The 12,500-nt window shown below is 55.3% G+C and overlaps 1 protein-coding gene across 2 annotated transcripts in view; it reads left to right on the top strand.

Annotated features, from left to right (window-relative positions):
- Positions 1–12,500, top strand: part of Etl1 (SWI/SNF-related, matrix-associated actin-dependent regulator of chromatin, subfamily a, containing DEAD/H box 1) — a 35,422-nt gene that overhangs the window by 9,808 nt on the left and 13,114 nt on the right. Inside the window, exons 1-5 of one of the 2 annotated variants that reach the window (XM_086547508.1) lie at positions 201–340; positions 1,068–1,148; positions 10,499–10,735; positions 11,387–11,751; positions 12,203–12,385. In XM_086547508.1, the coding sequence (XP_086403634.1) occupies positions 11,437–11,751; positions 12,203–12,385 (498 nt within the window). In that variant the 5' untranslated portion in view covers positions 201–340; positions 1,068–1,148; positions 10,499–10,735; positions 11,387–11,436. Of the gene's footprint in view, positions 1–200; positions 341–1,067; positions 1,149–10,498; positions 10,736–11,386; positions 11,752–12,202; positions 12,386–12,500 lie in introns of those variants that run through there. The other variant, XM_086547507.1, reaches the window with a different exon arrangement.

Here is a 12,500-nt window from a genome sequence, read left to right as displayed (position 1 = left end):
ATCCCTGCAATACGCTTTATCGAGACACGCACGTTCTCCCTTATCTTATCAGACACCAGGCCGATCATAACTCGCTCACTTGTCCGAACGTGTTGTCCATTATCGATGCTACAACGAGGAAGAAATACCAGTGGGTGCTGGCATCACTCGGCGCGTGGAAAAGAGCATGGTGCAACTCGGCGTCGCTCGGGGTGCCAGTTATCATAATAGTGGCCAAAGGTGGTGGAGGTGGAGCTCCGCGGCTCACACAAGAAGCAGCGAGTCCTCCAGTCGCCAGCAGCAGCAGCAACAGCAGCGCAACCAGCTCACTCGCACGGTCGCCGCAGGGGAGAGGGAGCAGGTAATAGGAGCTCTGGACGTCGTAACTGTGCGAGGTCCTTTGCATGTCGGGGGCGGTGAGAGAGACAAGAGAGAGGAAAATGAGCAGGAGGATCTGTTGGGGCGAAAGGATTGCCTCGCAGGATATTAAAGTGAGAGGAAAGGAAGGGGACCGAGTTAAAAATGCCTTATCACGGAACAAAAAAGGAAGAAGTAGAAATTGCTGTTTTTCTGCAGCAGTGAGAGTTGCGGAAGGGTCGCCCCGATGCCAAGAGGGCAATGTGCTTGCAAACTCCCGTGCAAGAAGTCGTGAAGGAAACGATATGGTGTGGATTTTTTTATTTGATGCCAGCGATGTCGAGTGCGATTTTTTTTATCACTGTTGATTATCCTGTTATTAAGCGTTATCACCTGACATAATCTCTTGATTTGGGCCAAGATTGATATTAAAATATACGGCATGAATGAAAGAAAAAAAGCATGCTGATAGAATAGCTGTTTTCACTTCCTTGTGAATGATTATAAATACGCCAGGTTTATGTTGTCCTGAATTGATGTTTTGACAAGTCATCTAAGAGAGTGATTGTCCTCCCAGATATTTTATTAATGTCCTTCCATATACGGAGTTAAGCTGGACCATACATAAGATAACTATGATTACTTTGTTTATTGATTTGATGACTAATTTGAGGATGCCATCCATTTTTTTCGTTTTTTTTATTCACTCTTCAACTTTTGCTTACTTCCAGTGTCCCTCCTAAGATACTTCAGGAACGAAGGGAAGAAGAATGCAAAATTGCCTGCAAAAGACAACAAGACTGACACAGAATGTAAGTAATATAATGGAGAGAAACATGAGGAATAAGGAAAAGAAAAGATGGGTAGTAAAGAGAAAGAGAGAGGGAGATGGAGGGAAGGTAGGGTGGGTGGGTGAGGGTGAGGGTGAGGGTGAGGGTGAGGGTGAGGGTGTGGGTGAGGGTGAGGGTGTAGGTGAGGGTGAGGGTGAGGGTGAGGGTGAGGGTGAGTAGAGTGAGGGTGAGTTGAGTGAGGGTGAGGAGGGTGAGAGTGAGGAGGATGAGTAGAGTGAGGGTGAGGAGGGTGGGGAGAGTGAGGGTGGGGAGAGTGAGGGTGAGGAGGGTGGGGAGAGTGAGGGTGAGGAGGGTGAGGGTGAGTAGAGTGAGGGTGAGTAGAGTGAGGGTGAGTAGAGTGAGGGTGAGGAGGGTGAGTAGAGTCAGGGTGAGTAGAGTGAGGGTGAGGAGGGTGGGGAGAGTGAGGGTGAGGAGGGTGAGGGTGAGGAGGGTGAGTAGAGTCAGGGTGAGTAGAGTGAGGGTGAGGAGGGTGGGGAGAGTGAGGGTGAGGAGGGTGAGGGTGAGGAGGGTGGGGAGAGTGAGGGTGAGGAGGGTGGGGAGAGTGAGGGTGAGGAGGGTGAGTAGAGTGAGGGTGAGTAGAGTGAGGGTGAGTAGAGTGAGGGTGAGGAGGGTGGGGAGAGTGAGGGTGAGGAGGGTGAGGGTGAGGAGGGTGAGTAGAGTCAGGGTGAGGAGGGTGGGGAGAGTGAGGGTGAGGAGGGTGAGGGTGAGGAGGGTGGGGAGAGTGAGGGTGAGGAGGGTGGGGAGAGTGAGGGTGAGGAGGGTGAGGGTGAGGAGGGTGGGGAGAGTGAGGGTGGGGAGAGTGAGGGTGAGGAGGGTGGGGAGAGTGAGGGTGAGGAGGGTGAGGAGAGTCAGGGTGAGTAGAGTGAGGGTGAGGAGGGTGGGGAGAGTGAGGGTGAGGAGGGTGAGGGTGAGGAGGGTGGGGAGAGTGAGGGTGAGGAGGGTGGGGGGGGGGGGGGGGAGGAGGGTGAGGGTGAGGAGGGTGGGGAGAGTGAGGGTGGGGAGAGTGAGGGTGAGGAGGGTGGGGAGAGTGAGGGTGAGGGTGAGGATGAGGAGGGTGAGGAGGGTGAGGGTGAGGGTGAGGGTGAGGAGGGTGAGTAGAGTGAGGGTGAGGGTGAGTAGAGTGAGGGTGAGGAGGGTGAGGGTGAGGAGGGTGAGTAGAGTGAGGGTGAGGAGGGTGAGGGTGAGGAGGGTGGGGAGAGTGAGGGTGAGGGTGAGGGTGAGTAGAGTGAGGGTGAGGAGGGTGAGGGTGAGGAGGGTGGGGAGAGTGAGGGTGAGGGTGAGGATGAGGAGGGTGAGTAGAGTGAGGGTGAGGGTGAGGGTGAGGAGGGTGAGTAGAGTGAGGGTGAGGGTGAGTAGAGTGAGGGTGAGGAGGGTGAGGGTGAGGAGGGTGAGTAGAGTGAGGGTGAGGAGGGTGAGGGTGAGGAGGGGGGGGAGAGTGAGGGGGAGGGTGAGGGTGAGGAGAGTGAGGGGGAGGAGGGTGAGGGGGAGGAGGGTGGGGAGGGTGAGGGTGAGGGTGAGGGAGTGAGTAGGGTGAGTGAGGGTGAGGAGGGTGAGGGTGAGGAGGGTGGGGAGAGTGAGGGTGAGGGTGAGGATGAGGAGGGTGAGTAGAGTGAGGGTGAGGAGAGTGAGGGTGAGGGTGAGGGTGAGTAGAGTGAGGGTGAGTAGAGTGAGGGTGAGTAGAGTGAGGGTGAGTAGAGTGAGAGTGAGGAGGGTGAGGGTGAGGAGGGTGAGGGTGAGGAGGGTGGGGAGAGTGAGGGTGAGGAGGGTGAGGGTGAGGAGGGTGAGGAGAGTCAGGGTGAGTAGAGTGAGGGTGAGGAGGGTGGGGAGAGTGAGGGTGAGGAGGGTGAGGGTGAGGAGGGTGGGGAGAGTGAGGGTGAGGAGGGTGGGGAGAGTGAGGGTGAGGAGGGTGAGGGTGAGGAGGGTGGGGAGAGTGAGGGTGAGGAGGGTGAGGGTGAGGAGGGTGGGGAGAGTGAGGGTGAGGAGGGTGGGGAGAGTGAGGGTGAGGAGGGTGAGGGTGAGGAGGGTGGGGAGAGTGAGGGTGGGGAGAGTGAGGGTGAGGAGGGTGGGGAGAGTGAGGGTGAGGGTGAGGATGAGGAGGGTGAGGGTGAGGAGGGTGAGTAGAGTGAGGGTGAGGAGGGTGAGGGTGAGGAGGGTGGGGAGAGTGAGGGTGAGGGTGAGGGTGAGGGTGAGGGTGAGGGTGAGGGTGAGGGTGAGGGTATGGGTGAGGGTGAGGGTATGGGTGAGGAGGATGAGTAGAGTGAGGGTGAGGAGGGTGGGGAGAGTGAGGGTGAGGGTGAGGGTGAGGGTGAGGGTATGGGTGAGGAGGATGAGTAGAGTGAGGGTGAGGAGGGTGGGGAGAGTGAGGGTGAGGGTGAGGGTGAGGGTGAGGGTGAGGGTGAGGGTGAGGGTGAGGGTATGGGTGAGGAGGATGAGTAGAGTGAGGGTGAGGAGGGTGGGGAGAGTGAGGGTGGGGAGAGTGAGGGTGAGGAGGGTGGGGAGAGTGAGGGTGAGGGTGAGGGTGAGGGTGAGGGTGAGGGTGAGGGTGAGGGTGAGGGTATGGGTGAGGAGGGTGAGTAGAGTGAGAGTGAGGAGGGTGAGGGTGAGGAGGGTGAGTAGAGTGAGGGTGAGGGTGAGGGTGAGGGAGAGGAGGGTGAGTAGAGTGAGGGTGAGTAGAGTGAGAGTGAGGAGGGTGAGGGTGAGGAGGGTGAGTAGAGTGAGGGTGAGGGTGAGGGTGAGGGAGAGGAGGGTGAGTAGAGTGAGGGTGAGTAGAGTGAGGGGAAGGGGAAGGGGAAGGGGAAGGGGAAGGGGAAGGAGAAGGAGAAGGAGAAGGAGAAGGAGAGGGAGCGGAGAATAGGAAAGGGAAGCAGTGGGAGGGAAGAAGTAAAGGAGGGAAGGAGCGGGAGGGGAAGGAGAGGGAAGGGAGAAGGGGAAGGAGGGGAGAAGGAGAAGGGGAAGGGGAAGGAGAGGTAAGGGAAGGAGGGGAAAGGAGAAGGAAGGGGAAAGAGGGGAAAGGAGAAGGAAGGGGAAGGGAGAGGAGGGGGGAAAGGAAGGGGAAGAGGGAAGGGAAAGGGGAGGAAGGGAAAGGAGGAGGAAGGGGAAGGAGGGGAAAGGAGAAGGAAGGGGAAGGAGGGGAAAGGAGAAGGAAGGGGAAGGAGAAGGAAGGAGGAAAGGAGAGAAGGAAGAGGGGAAAGGGAAGGAGGGGGAGGAGGGAAAGGAAAGGAAGGAGAAGGAGGGGAAGAGAGGGGAAAGGGAAGGAGGGAAGGAGAGGAAGAAAGGGGAAGGAAGGGGAAGGAGGGAAAGGAGAAGGATGGGTTTGTGGGGTTAGGATGTCGGTTGACAGTTGAGGTGACGATTACAATATTAAGGTCGGAACAACCAAAGTATTCACAAGACCTGCACCTAGACACACCCAGATATCTTTATTCGCATTGTATCCTCTTTGTATTGCTTATTCAATACGATACTAAATTCCGCCGGAAAACTGCGTAAATTAGGTGGCGAGGTGTTCTGCCACCTTCGCTATGTTAAGAGTTATCTTCTCGACGAGCCATCCCCACCAAATCTAAGTTTCTACGCAGCAGGAACACGGTATCTAACATTCCTGATAACATCGAGAATTATTACCTATATAGGAAAGCCAAGTCCCGGTCCATTGGAGGGGAAGGAGGGGAAAGGAGAAGGAAGGGGAAGGAGGGGAAAGGAGAAGGAAGGGGAAGGAGGGGAAAGGAGAAGGAAGGGGAAGGAGGGGAAAGGAGAAGGAAGGGGAAGGAGGGGAAAGGAGAAGGAAGGGGAAGGAGGGGAAAGGAGCAGCCCGGGCCCGCGACTGACGGGGCCGGAGGGAAAGGAGCCGGCCCGGCCCCGGCACGAAGGACGGGGACGGGAGGAGGGCCCTGCGAATGGCAGGGGCAGGCGGTGCCCGGCTGCCGGCAGGGAAGAGGACGGCCTGGGACCGGCGGGGCCCGTAGCCGTCCGGGGCCGGCGGGCACGGCGCCGGCTGTGCCTGACGCCGCCGGGGACGGCGAGGCCCGGCGCCGGCCGCGGCCGCGGGGCCCGGATCCGGCAGGGCAGGTCGGGCCCGTCGTCCGGCCTGGCCCGGCCCGGAGCCGTGGCCGTCTGCCTTCCCGGGCCGTCGGTGTCCCGGCTGGGCCCGGCGCCGGCAGGGTCCTGCTGTTTCCCTTTCCCGTTCCTGTTCCGGCTTTCCGGCGCCGTGCCGGTGCCGCCGGGGTACCGGCGCCGCCGTTCCGTCGGGCCCGGCGGCCGCCTTTTCCCGGCGCCGGCCGGGGCCGGCTTGGCCCGGCCTCGGCCGGGGCCTTCGCCGGCGCCGGCGCGGCGCTGCGAGGAGCATTGCGTCGCCGGTGTCCTTCGCTTCTTGTGTCTCCGGTTCCGGCGCGGGTCGGGGCGCCTTTTCCAGCTCGGGCGGGGCGCCCGTTGGCCTTCTCTTGCGGGGCGCCCGTAGGCCTGCGCGGACTTGCTCGCTTTTCCTTCTCTTTCGTGTGGCGCCTTCGGCCTTCGCTGGCTTGCCGCCCTCCTGCTCTGGCTTGGCTCCTTCTCCTTCTGACCTTTCGTGTTCTCCTTCGCCTTCTCCGCTCCGGCCCGGGCCCGGGGCGTTCCGCCGACGCCGGCTCCGGCCCCGTTTCCTGCCTCCGCCGTGGCCGGCGCGGGCGGCCGCCGCCCGGTTCCGTGCGAGGGCGGGCCTCCGCCGGGGCCGGCGCTGGCGTCCGCCTCCGTGGGCCGTGAGCGGATGGCCGCCCGCCGTTGCCGGCGCTGGCCGTCCTCCTCCGGTGTCCGCCGCCGTTGCCGGCTCCGCGCTTGGAGGTACGCCTTCCGGCCTGCGCGTGTGTTGCCTCCTCCCTTTTCCGTCTCTGCGGCCGCCTCAGTGTCAGGCGCTGGCCGTCCGCCGCCGGGGCTGTCTCCGTCTCTTTCTCCTCCTCCTTTTCCTTCTCTTTCTTCCTCCGCCTGTCCGTCGCGGGCGGGCCGGCCTCCGGGTCCGGCTCCGGCTGCCCCCTCCTGGTCCGGCGCCTTCTTGTCCTCCGCCTGCCTTCTCTGTCGGGCCTGCCGCCGGTTGCCGTGCGCGTGCGGGCCTCCGCCTGTCCGCGCGGGCGGACCGCCGCCGGGTCCGCTCTGTGCTGTCCGCCCTCCTTTGCCTTCTCTTGCTGCCTGCCTCTTTTTCCGTCTTCTAGTCTTTCATCCGCCGTGGCCTGTCGCTTGCCGTCCGCCTGCAGTGGCCGGCGCCGCGCGGCTCCATCCGCTTTTCAGTCTCTGGTTCTGGCCTCCTCCGTTGCCTGCGCCTTCTGTGTCCTCCCTCCGTGGCCGTCTCGTGCGGGCCGCCTCCTGTTCCGTCCTTTCTTGCCTCCCCCCTTTTCCGTCTCTTTCTTTCCGCCGCCTGTGCCTGTCCTGTCTCCGCCTGCCCGTTCCGTCTCTGTCTTTCCTGCCTCCTTGAGCCGGCGCGTTCGGGCCGGCCCGGTGCCGCGCTGGGCGGGTCCTCCGCCTTGGTCCGTCTCGGTGCGGGCCGCCTCCTGGGCCGTGCTCCGGCTGGCCCCGCGGCCTCTCGTGGCTTGGCCGCCTCCTGGCCGGCGCTGGCGTGCCGCCGCCTGTGGCCGGCGCTGTCGGTCCTGCCGCCTTGTCCGGCGCTGGCGTGCCTCCGCCGGGGCCGGCGCTGGCGGGCCCTCCTTCCGTTTCCTTCTCGGGCTTTCCTCCTCCTTGGCCTGCGCCCTTCCCTGGGCCGGCGCCCGTGCCGGCCGGCGCCCTGGCCGGGGCCGGCGCCCGGCCTTGGCGGCTCCCCTCTGCGGCCGTGTCCCGGCTCCCGCGCCCGTGCCGGCGCCGGCGCACTGTCCCGCGCCGTCGCTGGGCGGGTTTGGGAGCGGTCCGGCCGTGCCGTGCCTGTCCGTTGGCGGTCCGTGGGCCTGGGCTGTTGCGGGCGTGTGCTGTTCGTTACTTTTGCTTTTCGTGGCGGGTGTCGGTTCCGGGGCGTGGCGTTGTCGGGCGGGGGCTGTTCTGTGTCGTTCGGCCCAGCGGGCGTGCGCCGGACGGCGGGGCGGACGCGCAGCGGGCCGGCGTCCACGCGTGCTGGTCAGCGGCCAGTCTGGCCGTCTGACCACGACCGCGCCCGCACGGGCCTCCCGTCACCTGGCTCGGCCGCCCTCACTTCCCTCCCTCCCCCACTTGCCTCCGCCGACCCACCTACCCACCGCCTGCCGGCCTGGCCTCCTGTCCTGCCTGCCTGTCCTTGCCGTCCTTCCTTCCGGCCTTCCTTCCGGCCTGCCGTCAGCCTGCTTGCTCCTGACGGCTGTCGTCCGTGCCGGCCGTCCTTCCTTCTTCCCTCTCTTCGCTTGTGGCGCTCTCGCCTAACCTAGCACCCCACCCCCCACCAAACCCGCTAGCCCCCCTAACCCCAACGTAAACCTTAATCCCAACAACTCACCCCTAGCCCCAACACTCTCCTCTGCCCCCCCCGCCCTATCCCCCCACACACCCACCCCCAGCACCAGTCAATCCAAATGCCACCTCGCCACCTCCCTCCCACATAGCTCCATCTTCAGAACCCTTGCTCCGCTACCAGACCACCCACCACCAGATCCAGCCCATGCTAAATGAATCACCCCCATCAGTCCGTTATGCCATAATGCATATGTCCCACCCCTAGTTACATCCCTAGCCCCATAGTCAGAACAAATTCCCTAGCCCATAGATTGCAAAACTGGTAAAAAAACTAGACGTAATGTCATATATTCACAGATTTTGAGGCTTGGAGTGAGTAGGCGCGCCTTCGTGAGTATTTGCACGTAAAACTGCTATGACACGACTACGAGACACATTGAGTGCAGAGGTGAGTTCGTATGCAGTGTGTGAGTAAGACATGAGGATGTGCGAGCGTCTGACGGAGAGGCGCAGCGTTAGATCGTGAGCGCCAGCCGAGTGCGAACTCTTGCGAGGGAGTGCGAAAAGTGTGAGTGATGTGAGTGAGTGAGTGAGTGAGTGTGTTAGTGTGTGTGTTGAGATTGACGTGAGTGAGGTGATGTGTAGTGTTTGAGTTGTGTGTGTGTTGTGAGTGAGTGAGTGTGGTGTGTTTGGGTGTGTGTGTGTGTGCTGTGTGTCGTGTGTAGGTGTGGTGTAATTGAGTCTGCCTGATGTATGTGAGATGTTGTTGTGTGAGTGTGTGTAGTGTGTGTGACTGAGTGAGTGAGTGGAGTGGGTGTGTGTGAGTGAGTGTGTTCGTGAGCGTCGCTGTGTGGTTAGTAAACGTGAGCGTTTGAGTGAGTGAGAGTGTTGTGAGTGAGTCGTATGTGTGTGTGATCGTGTGAGTTGTGGATGCTGTGTGTGTGTGTGTGAGTTGTGTGGTGTGTGTGGTGGTGTGTATGTGTGTGTGTGTGGTGTCGTGTGTGTGTTTTGTGTGTGTGTGTGCATGTGTGAGTGGAGTGAGGTGTGTTAGCTGACCTGTGAGTGAGTGAGTATGTTAAGTGAGTGAGCTGTGTTAAGTGAGGTGAGGTGTGTGTGAGAGTGATTGACATGTGTGTGACTAGTTAAGTGTGGTGCGTGATTGTGAGGTGACGTGTGTGTGTATGTGTGTGTTGTTGTGTGTGCTGTGTGTGTGTGTGTGTGTGTGTGTTGTGTGTTGTGCTGTGTGTGTAGTGTTGTGTGTGTGTGTGAGCAGGTGTTGTTAGCTGAAGTGTGTTGTAAGTGAGAAGTGACGTTGAGGTGTTTTAGTTGTTGTAGATGTGAGTGATGTGTGTGTCTGTGTGTGTGTAATGTGTGTTTGTGTGACTTGTGTGTGTGGAGTATGTGAGGAGTGAGTGAGTTTGAAAGTGAGTTGAGTGAGTGTGTGACCGGTTGAGTGTGTAAGGTTAAAGTGAGTGAGTGAAGTGTTGTGTGATGTGAGTGTGTGATGTGAGTGTAGTGTGTGTGTGTGTGTGTGTAATGATGTGGTGTGTGTGTGTGTTTGTATGATGTGTGTTAAGTGTTGTGTGTGTGAGTGTGTGTGTGTGTGCGTGTACGTGTGAGTGTGTTATTGTGTTAGTGTGTGAGTGAGTGATGTGAGTGTGAGTGTGTGAAGTGAGCTGAGTGGTTGTAATGTAAGTGAGTGTGTGAGTGTAGTGAGTGATTTGCAGTGTGTGAGTGAGTGAGTTGTCGGGTGTGTGTGTGTGTGTGAGTGTAGTGTGTGATCAATCCTGTGTTAGCTGTGTGTGTGTGTGTGTATGTTTGTGTGTGTGTTGTGTGAGAGTGTCAGTGTGTGTGTGTGTAGTAGAGTGTTGTGAGTTGAGTGACAGTGAGTAAGTGTGTTAGGGTGTGATTGGAGTGACGTGAGTTGAGTGATGTGGTGTGATGTGTGTGTGAGGTGTTGTGTGTGTGTGTAGTGTGTGTGTTGGTAGTTGTGATGTGTGTGGTGTGTAGAGTGTAGTGTGTGTGTGTGATTGATGATAGTAGTTAAGTGTGTGTGTGAGTGAAATGACCGGTGTGAGGTGACAGTGAACGTGTGGAACGTTGAGTCGGAGTGTGTTGTGTTTGGTTGTGGGAGTCCGCTGTGTGTGTGTTGTGGTGTGTGTGTGTGTTGTGTGATGTGTGTGTGTGGTGTGTGTTGTGTGTGTGTGTTTGAGTGAATGAGTGAGGTTGAGTGAGTGGTGAGAGTGGAGAAGTAGTGAGTAGAGTGGTGTGTGTGTGGGGGGTGAGTGTTGTGTGTGTGTGTGTGGGTGTGAGTGTAGTGTGTGTGTGAAGTGAGTGAGATGTGAGTGAGTGAGTGAGTGAGAGTGAGAGTGAGTGAGTGTGAGTGTGAGAGTGGTGTGTAGAGTGAGAGTGAGAGTGAGAGTCGAGAGTGAGACGGTGAGTGAGGTGAGTGGTGAGAGTGAGAGTGAGTGAGTGAGTGAGTGAGTGAGTGAGTGAGTGAGTGAGTGAGTGTGTGTGTGTGTGTGTGTGTGTGTGTGTGTGTGTGTGTGTGTGTGTGTGTGAGTGAGTGAGTGAGTGAGTGAATGTGTGTATATGTGAGTGAGTGAGTGAATGTGTTTGTGTGTGAGTGAGTGAGTGAGTGTGAGTGTGTGAGTGAGTGAGTGAGTGAGTGAGTGAGTGAGGAGAAAGGGAAAGAGAGAGAAAGAGAAAGAGAAAGAGAGAGAGAGAGAGAGAAAGTGAGTGATAGAGAGTGATTGAGATAGATCTTTTCACATGGATTAATTAAGAAAGGAAAAATCAACATTAATAAAGGAGAGTTCATTATTGTTACTTATGTATGTACTACCAGGAACCTGTTTGCTTGTTAATGCCATACCAAGGCAAGCAAAAGTCTCTATATGTCCTTACAAGAGCAACTCGTCTCTTCCCCCTAGCTCCAAAGTCGACGAGCCCAGTATTAAAGTCTCGCCTGGTCCACAACAAGAGCCTCGACAGCCCAGCAGCAGGGGATGCAGGGCCCCAGATCATTAAGACGAAGACTCTGGTGAAGAAGCCTTCGACCACCATCTCTGTCCACACAACTACCTCATTATCCAATCCGGACGCCAAATATTCGTCAAAAACCGTTATCAGGGACAGTGATGACGAGTTAGATAACAGTTGCGAAAGAGGTAATTGCCGGAGAGCGTCTCCTCTTTTTGGGATGTTGTATTGGCTTTGTCTTTTGTTTGCCTTTAATTTTCAATGTAATTATTTTTTTTTAATTATTATTTTGATTATTGTGTGTTATTGTTGTATCACTATAATCTATGTTATTCTTATTCTTATTATCACTATCATTGTCATTATCATTATTATTATTATTATTATTATTGTTATTATTATTGTTATTATTATTATTATTATTATATCATTATTATTATTATTATTATTATTATTATTATTATTATTATTATTATATCATTATTATTATTACTATTATTATTATTATTATTATTATTATTATTATTATTATTATTATTATTATTATTATTATTATTACTTTTGTATTTGTTATTGTTATCAATTATTATTAAGATGAATATGATGATTGTTATTATTATTATGACTATTATTATTATCATCATCAACATAGTTATTATTATTATTATTGTAGTAGTAGTAGTAGTAGTAGTAGTAGTAGTAGTAATAGTAGTAGTAGTAGTAGTAATAATATTCATGCTATCAGTGTGGTCTTTGTTTTTGTTTTAGTATTTAGATAGCACTCTTCAACACCATGATATCAATAGGTTGATGTATAAATTTGTTCTATTTCCTCCCAGATACCTCAGAACAAACCAGTCCGGTGCTTCAGCGGAAGACAGTCAAAGGCATGGAAGTGTCGAATGGTACCTCCTCCTCCCCTCCTTCCTCTTCATCTACCTCGACCGCCTGCAGACTAGTGGAGGAGAAGAAGGCGCCGATTCGTCTCTCAAAGCCGCTGTTTGTCCAGCCTCCAAGCCCAGATCAGAAGGACTATGAGGCGGAAACGGACGATGAGGATGGACCCCCTACCTCCTCCGACAACCCCCTGGGAGGAGTGCCCATGAAAGTACTTATCAACAGCCTCTCGCCTAGCAAGTCTGCCTCTAGCGTGTCGCAGGATCAGGACCAAGACAGTCAGGATGGCATGGTTATCCGTGTCAAGGTGAGGGTGTGTTGATATTTTCTGTGTGTTTTAGAAGGACCTCCATGAGAAGCCAGCTAGTTGGGTGTGTCCTGAGAGTGCTCAGCCTTGCCTAAACTAGCCTAGTGTATCCTAGTATGGCTGGAGAAGGATCGATTGGGGGGCAGGAGAGGGTGCAAGAACAAGTGTGAGGATTAAGGAGTGACTAGAGATAAGACCTGATCTGATATGATTTGACCTAACATAAGCAGACCAACCCCTATCCTAATAAACCTCTTATTGTTAAGGTGATGAAGGAGTGACTAGAGGATTAAGGAGTGACTAAAGATAAGACCAGATCTGATATGATTTGACCTAACATAAGCAGACCAACCCCTATCCTAATAAACCTCTTGAAATAGGTACAACCAGTAGGCTCCACCTTGTCTTCTTGTTAGTCTCATTGATTATTTTTCTTCTCTCAATCCCACAGCCTGTCAAGAGAGCGCGGCTTGTGGTTTCAGATGATGATGACGAGGATGCCATCAAGCCTCCGACGAAAAAGATGCAGCTCAACGGCCATTCTGACTCAGATAGGATAACCGGTGAAGACGATGAGAAGATTGACCAGTATATCGAGACGTTCGAGAGCCTTTACCCCAAAATTGAAAAGATGGTATGGTGTAGTCATTTCTTAGGAGAGGTTTTTAGGAGTGTTAATATTGTTGACATGACAGATTAGGGTAATGATGATCTTCAAACAGCAAGAGGAATAGTAAAGTAAATTTTAA

This window comes from Penaeus japonicus, unplaced genomic scaffold (assembly GCF_977035675.1).
Source record: "Penaeus japonicus unplaced genomic scaffold, GWHDUDI00000001_assembly GWHDUDI00000019, whole genome shotgun sequence".
Taxonomy (NCBI): Eukaryota; Metazoa; Arthropoda; class Malacostraca; order Decapoda; family Penaeidae; genus Penaeus; species Penaeus japonicus.
Note: the sequence above shows the minus strand (reverse complement) of the source record. Positions and strands in the feature narration are given on the sequence as shown.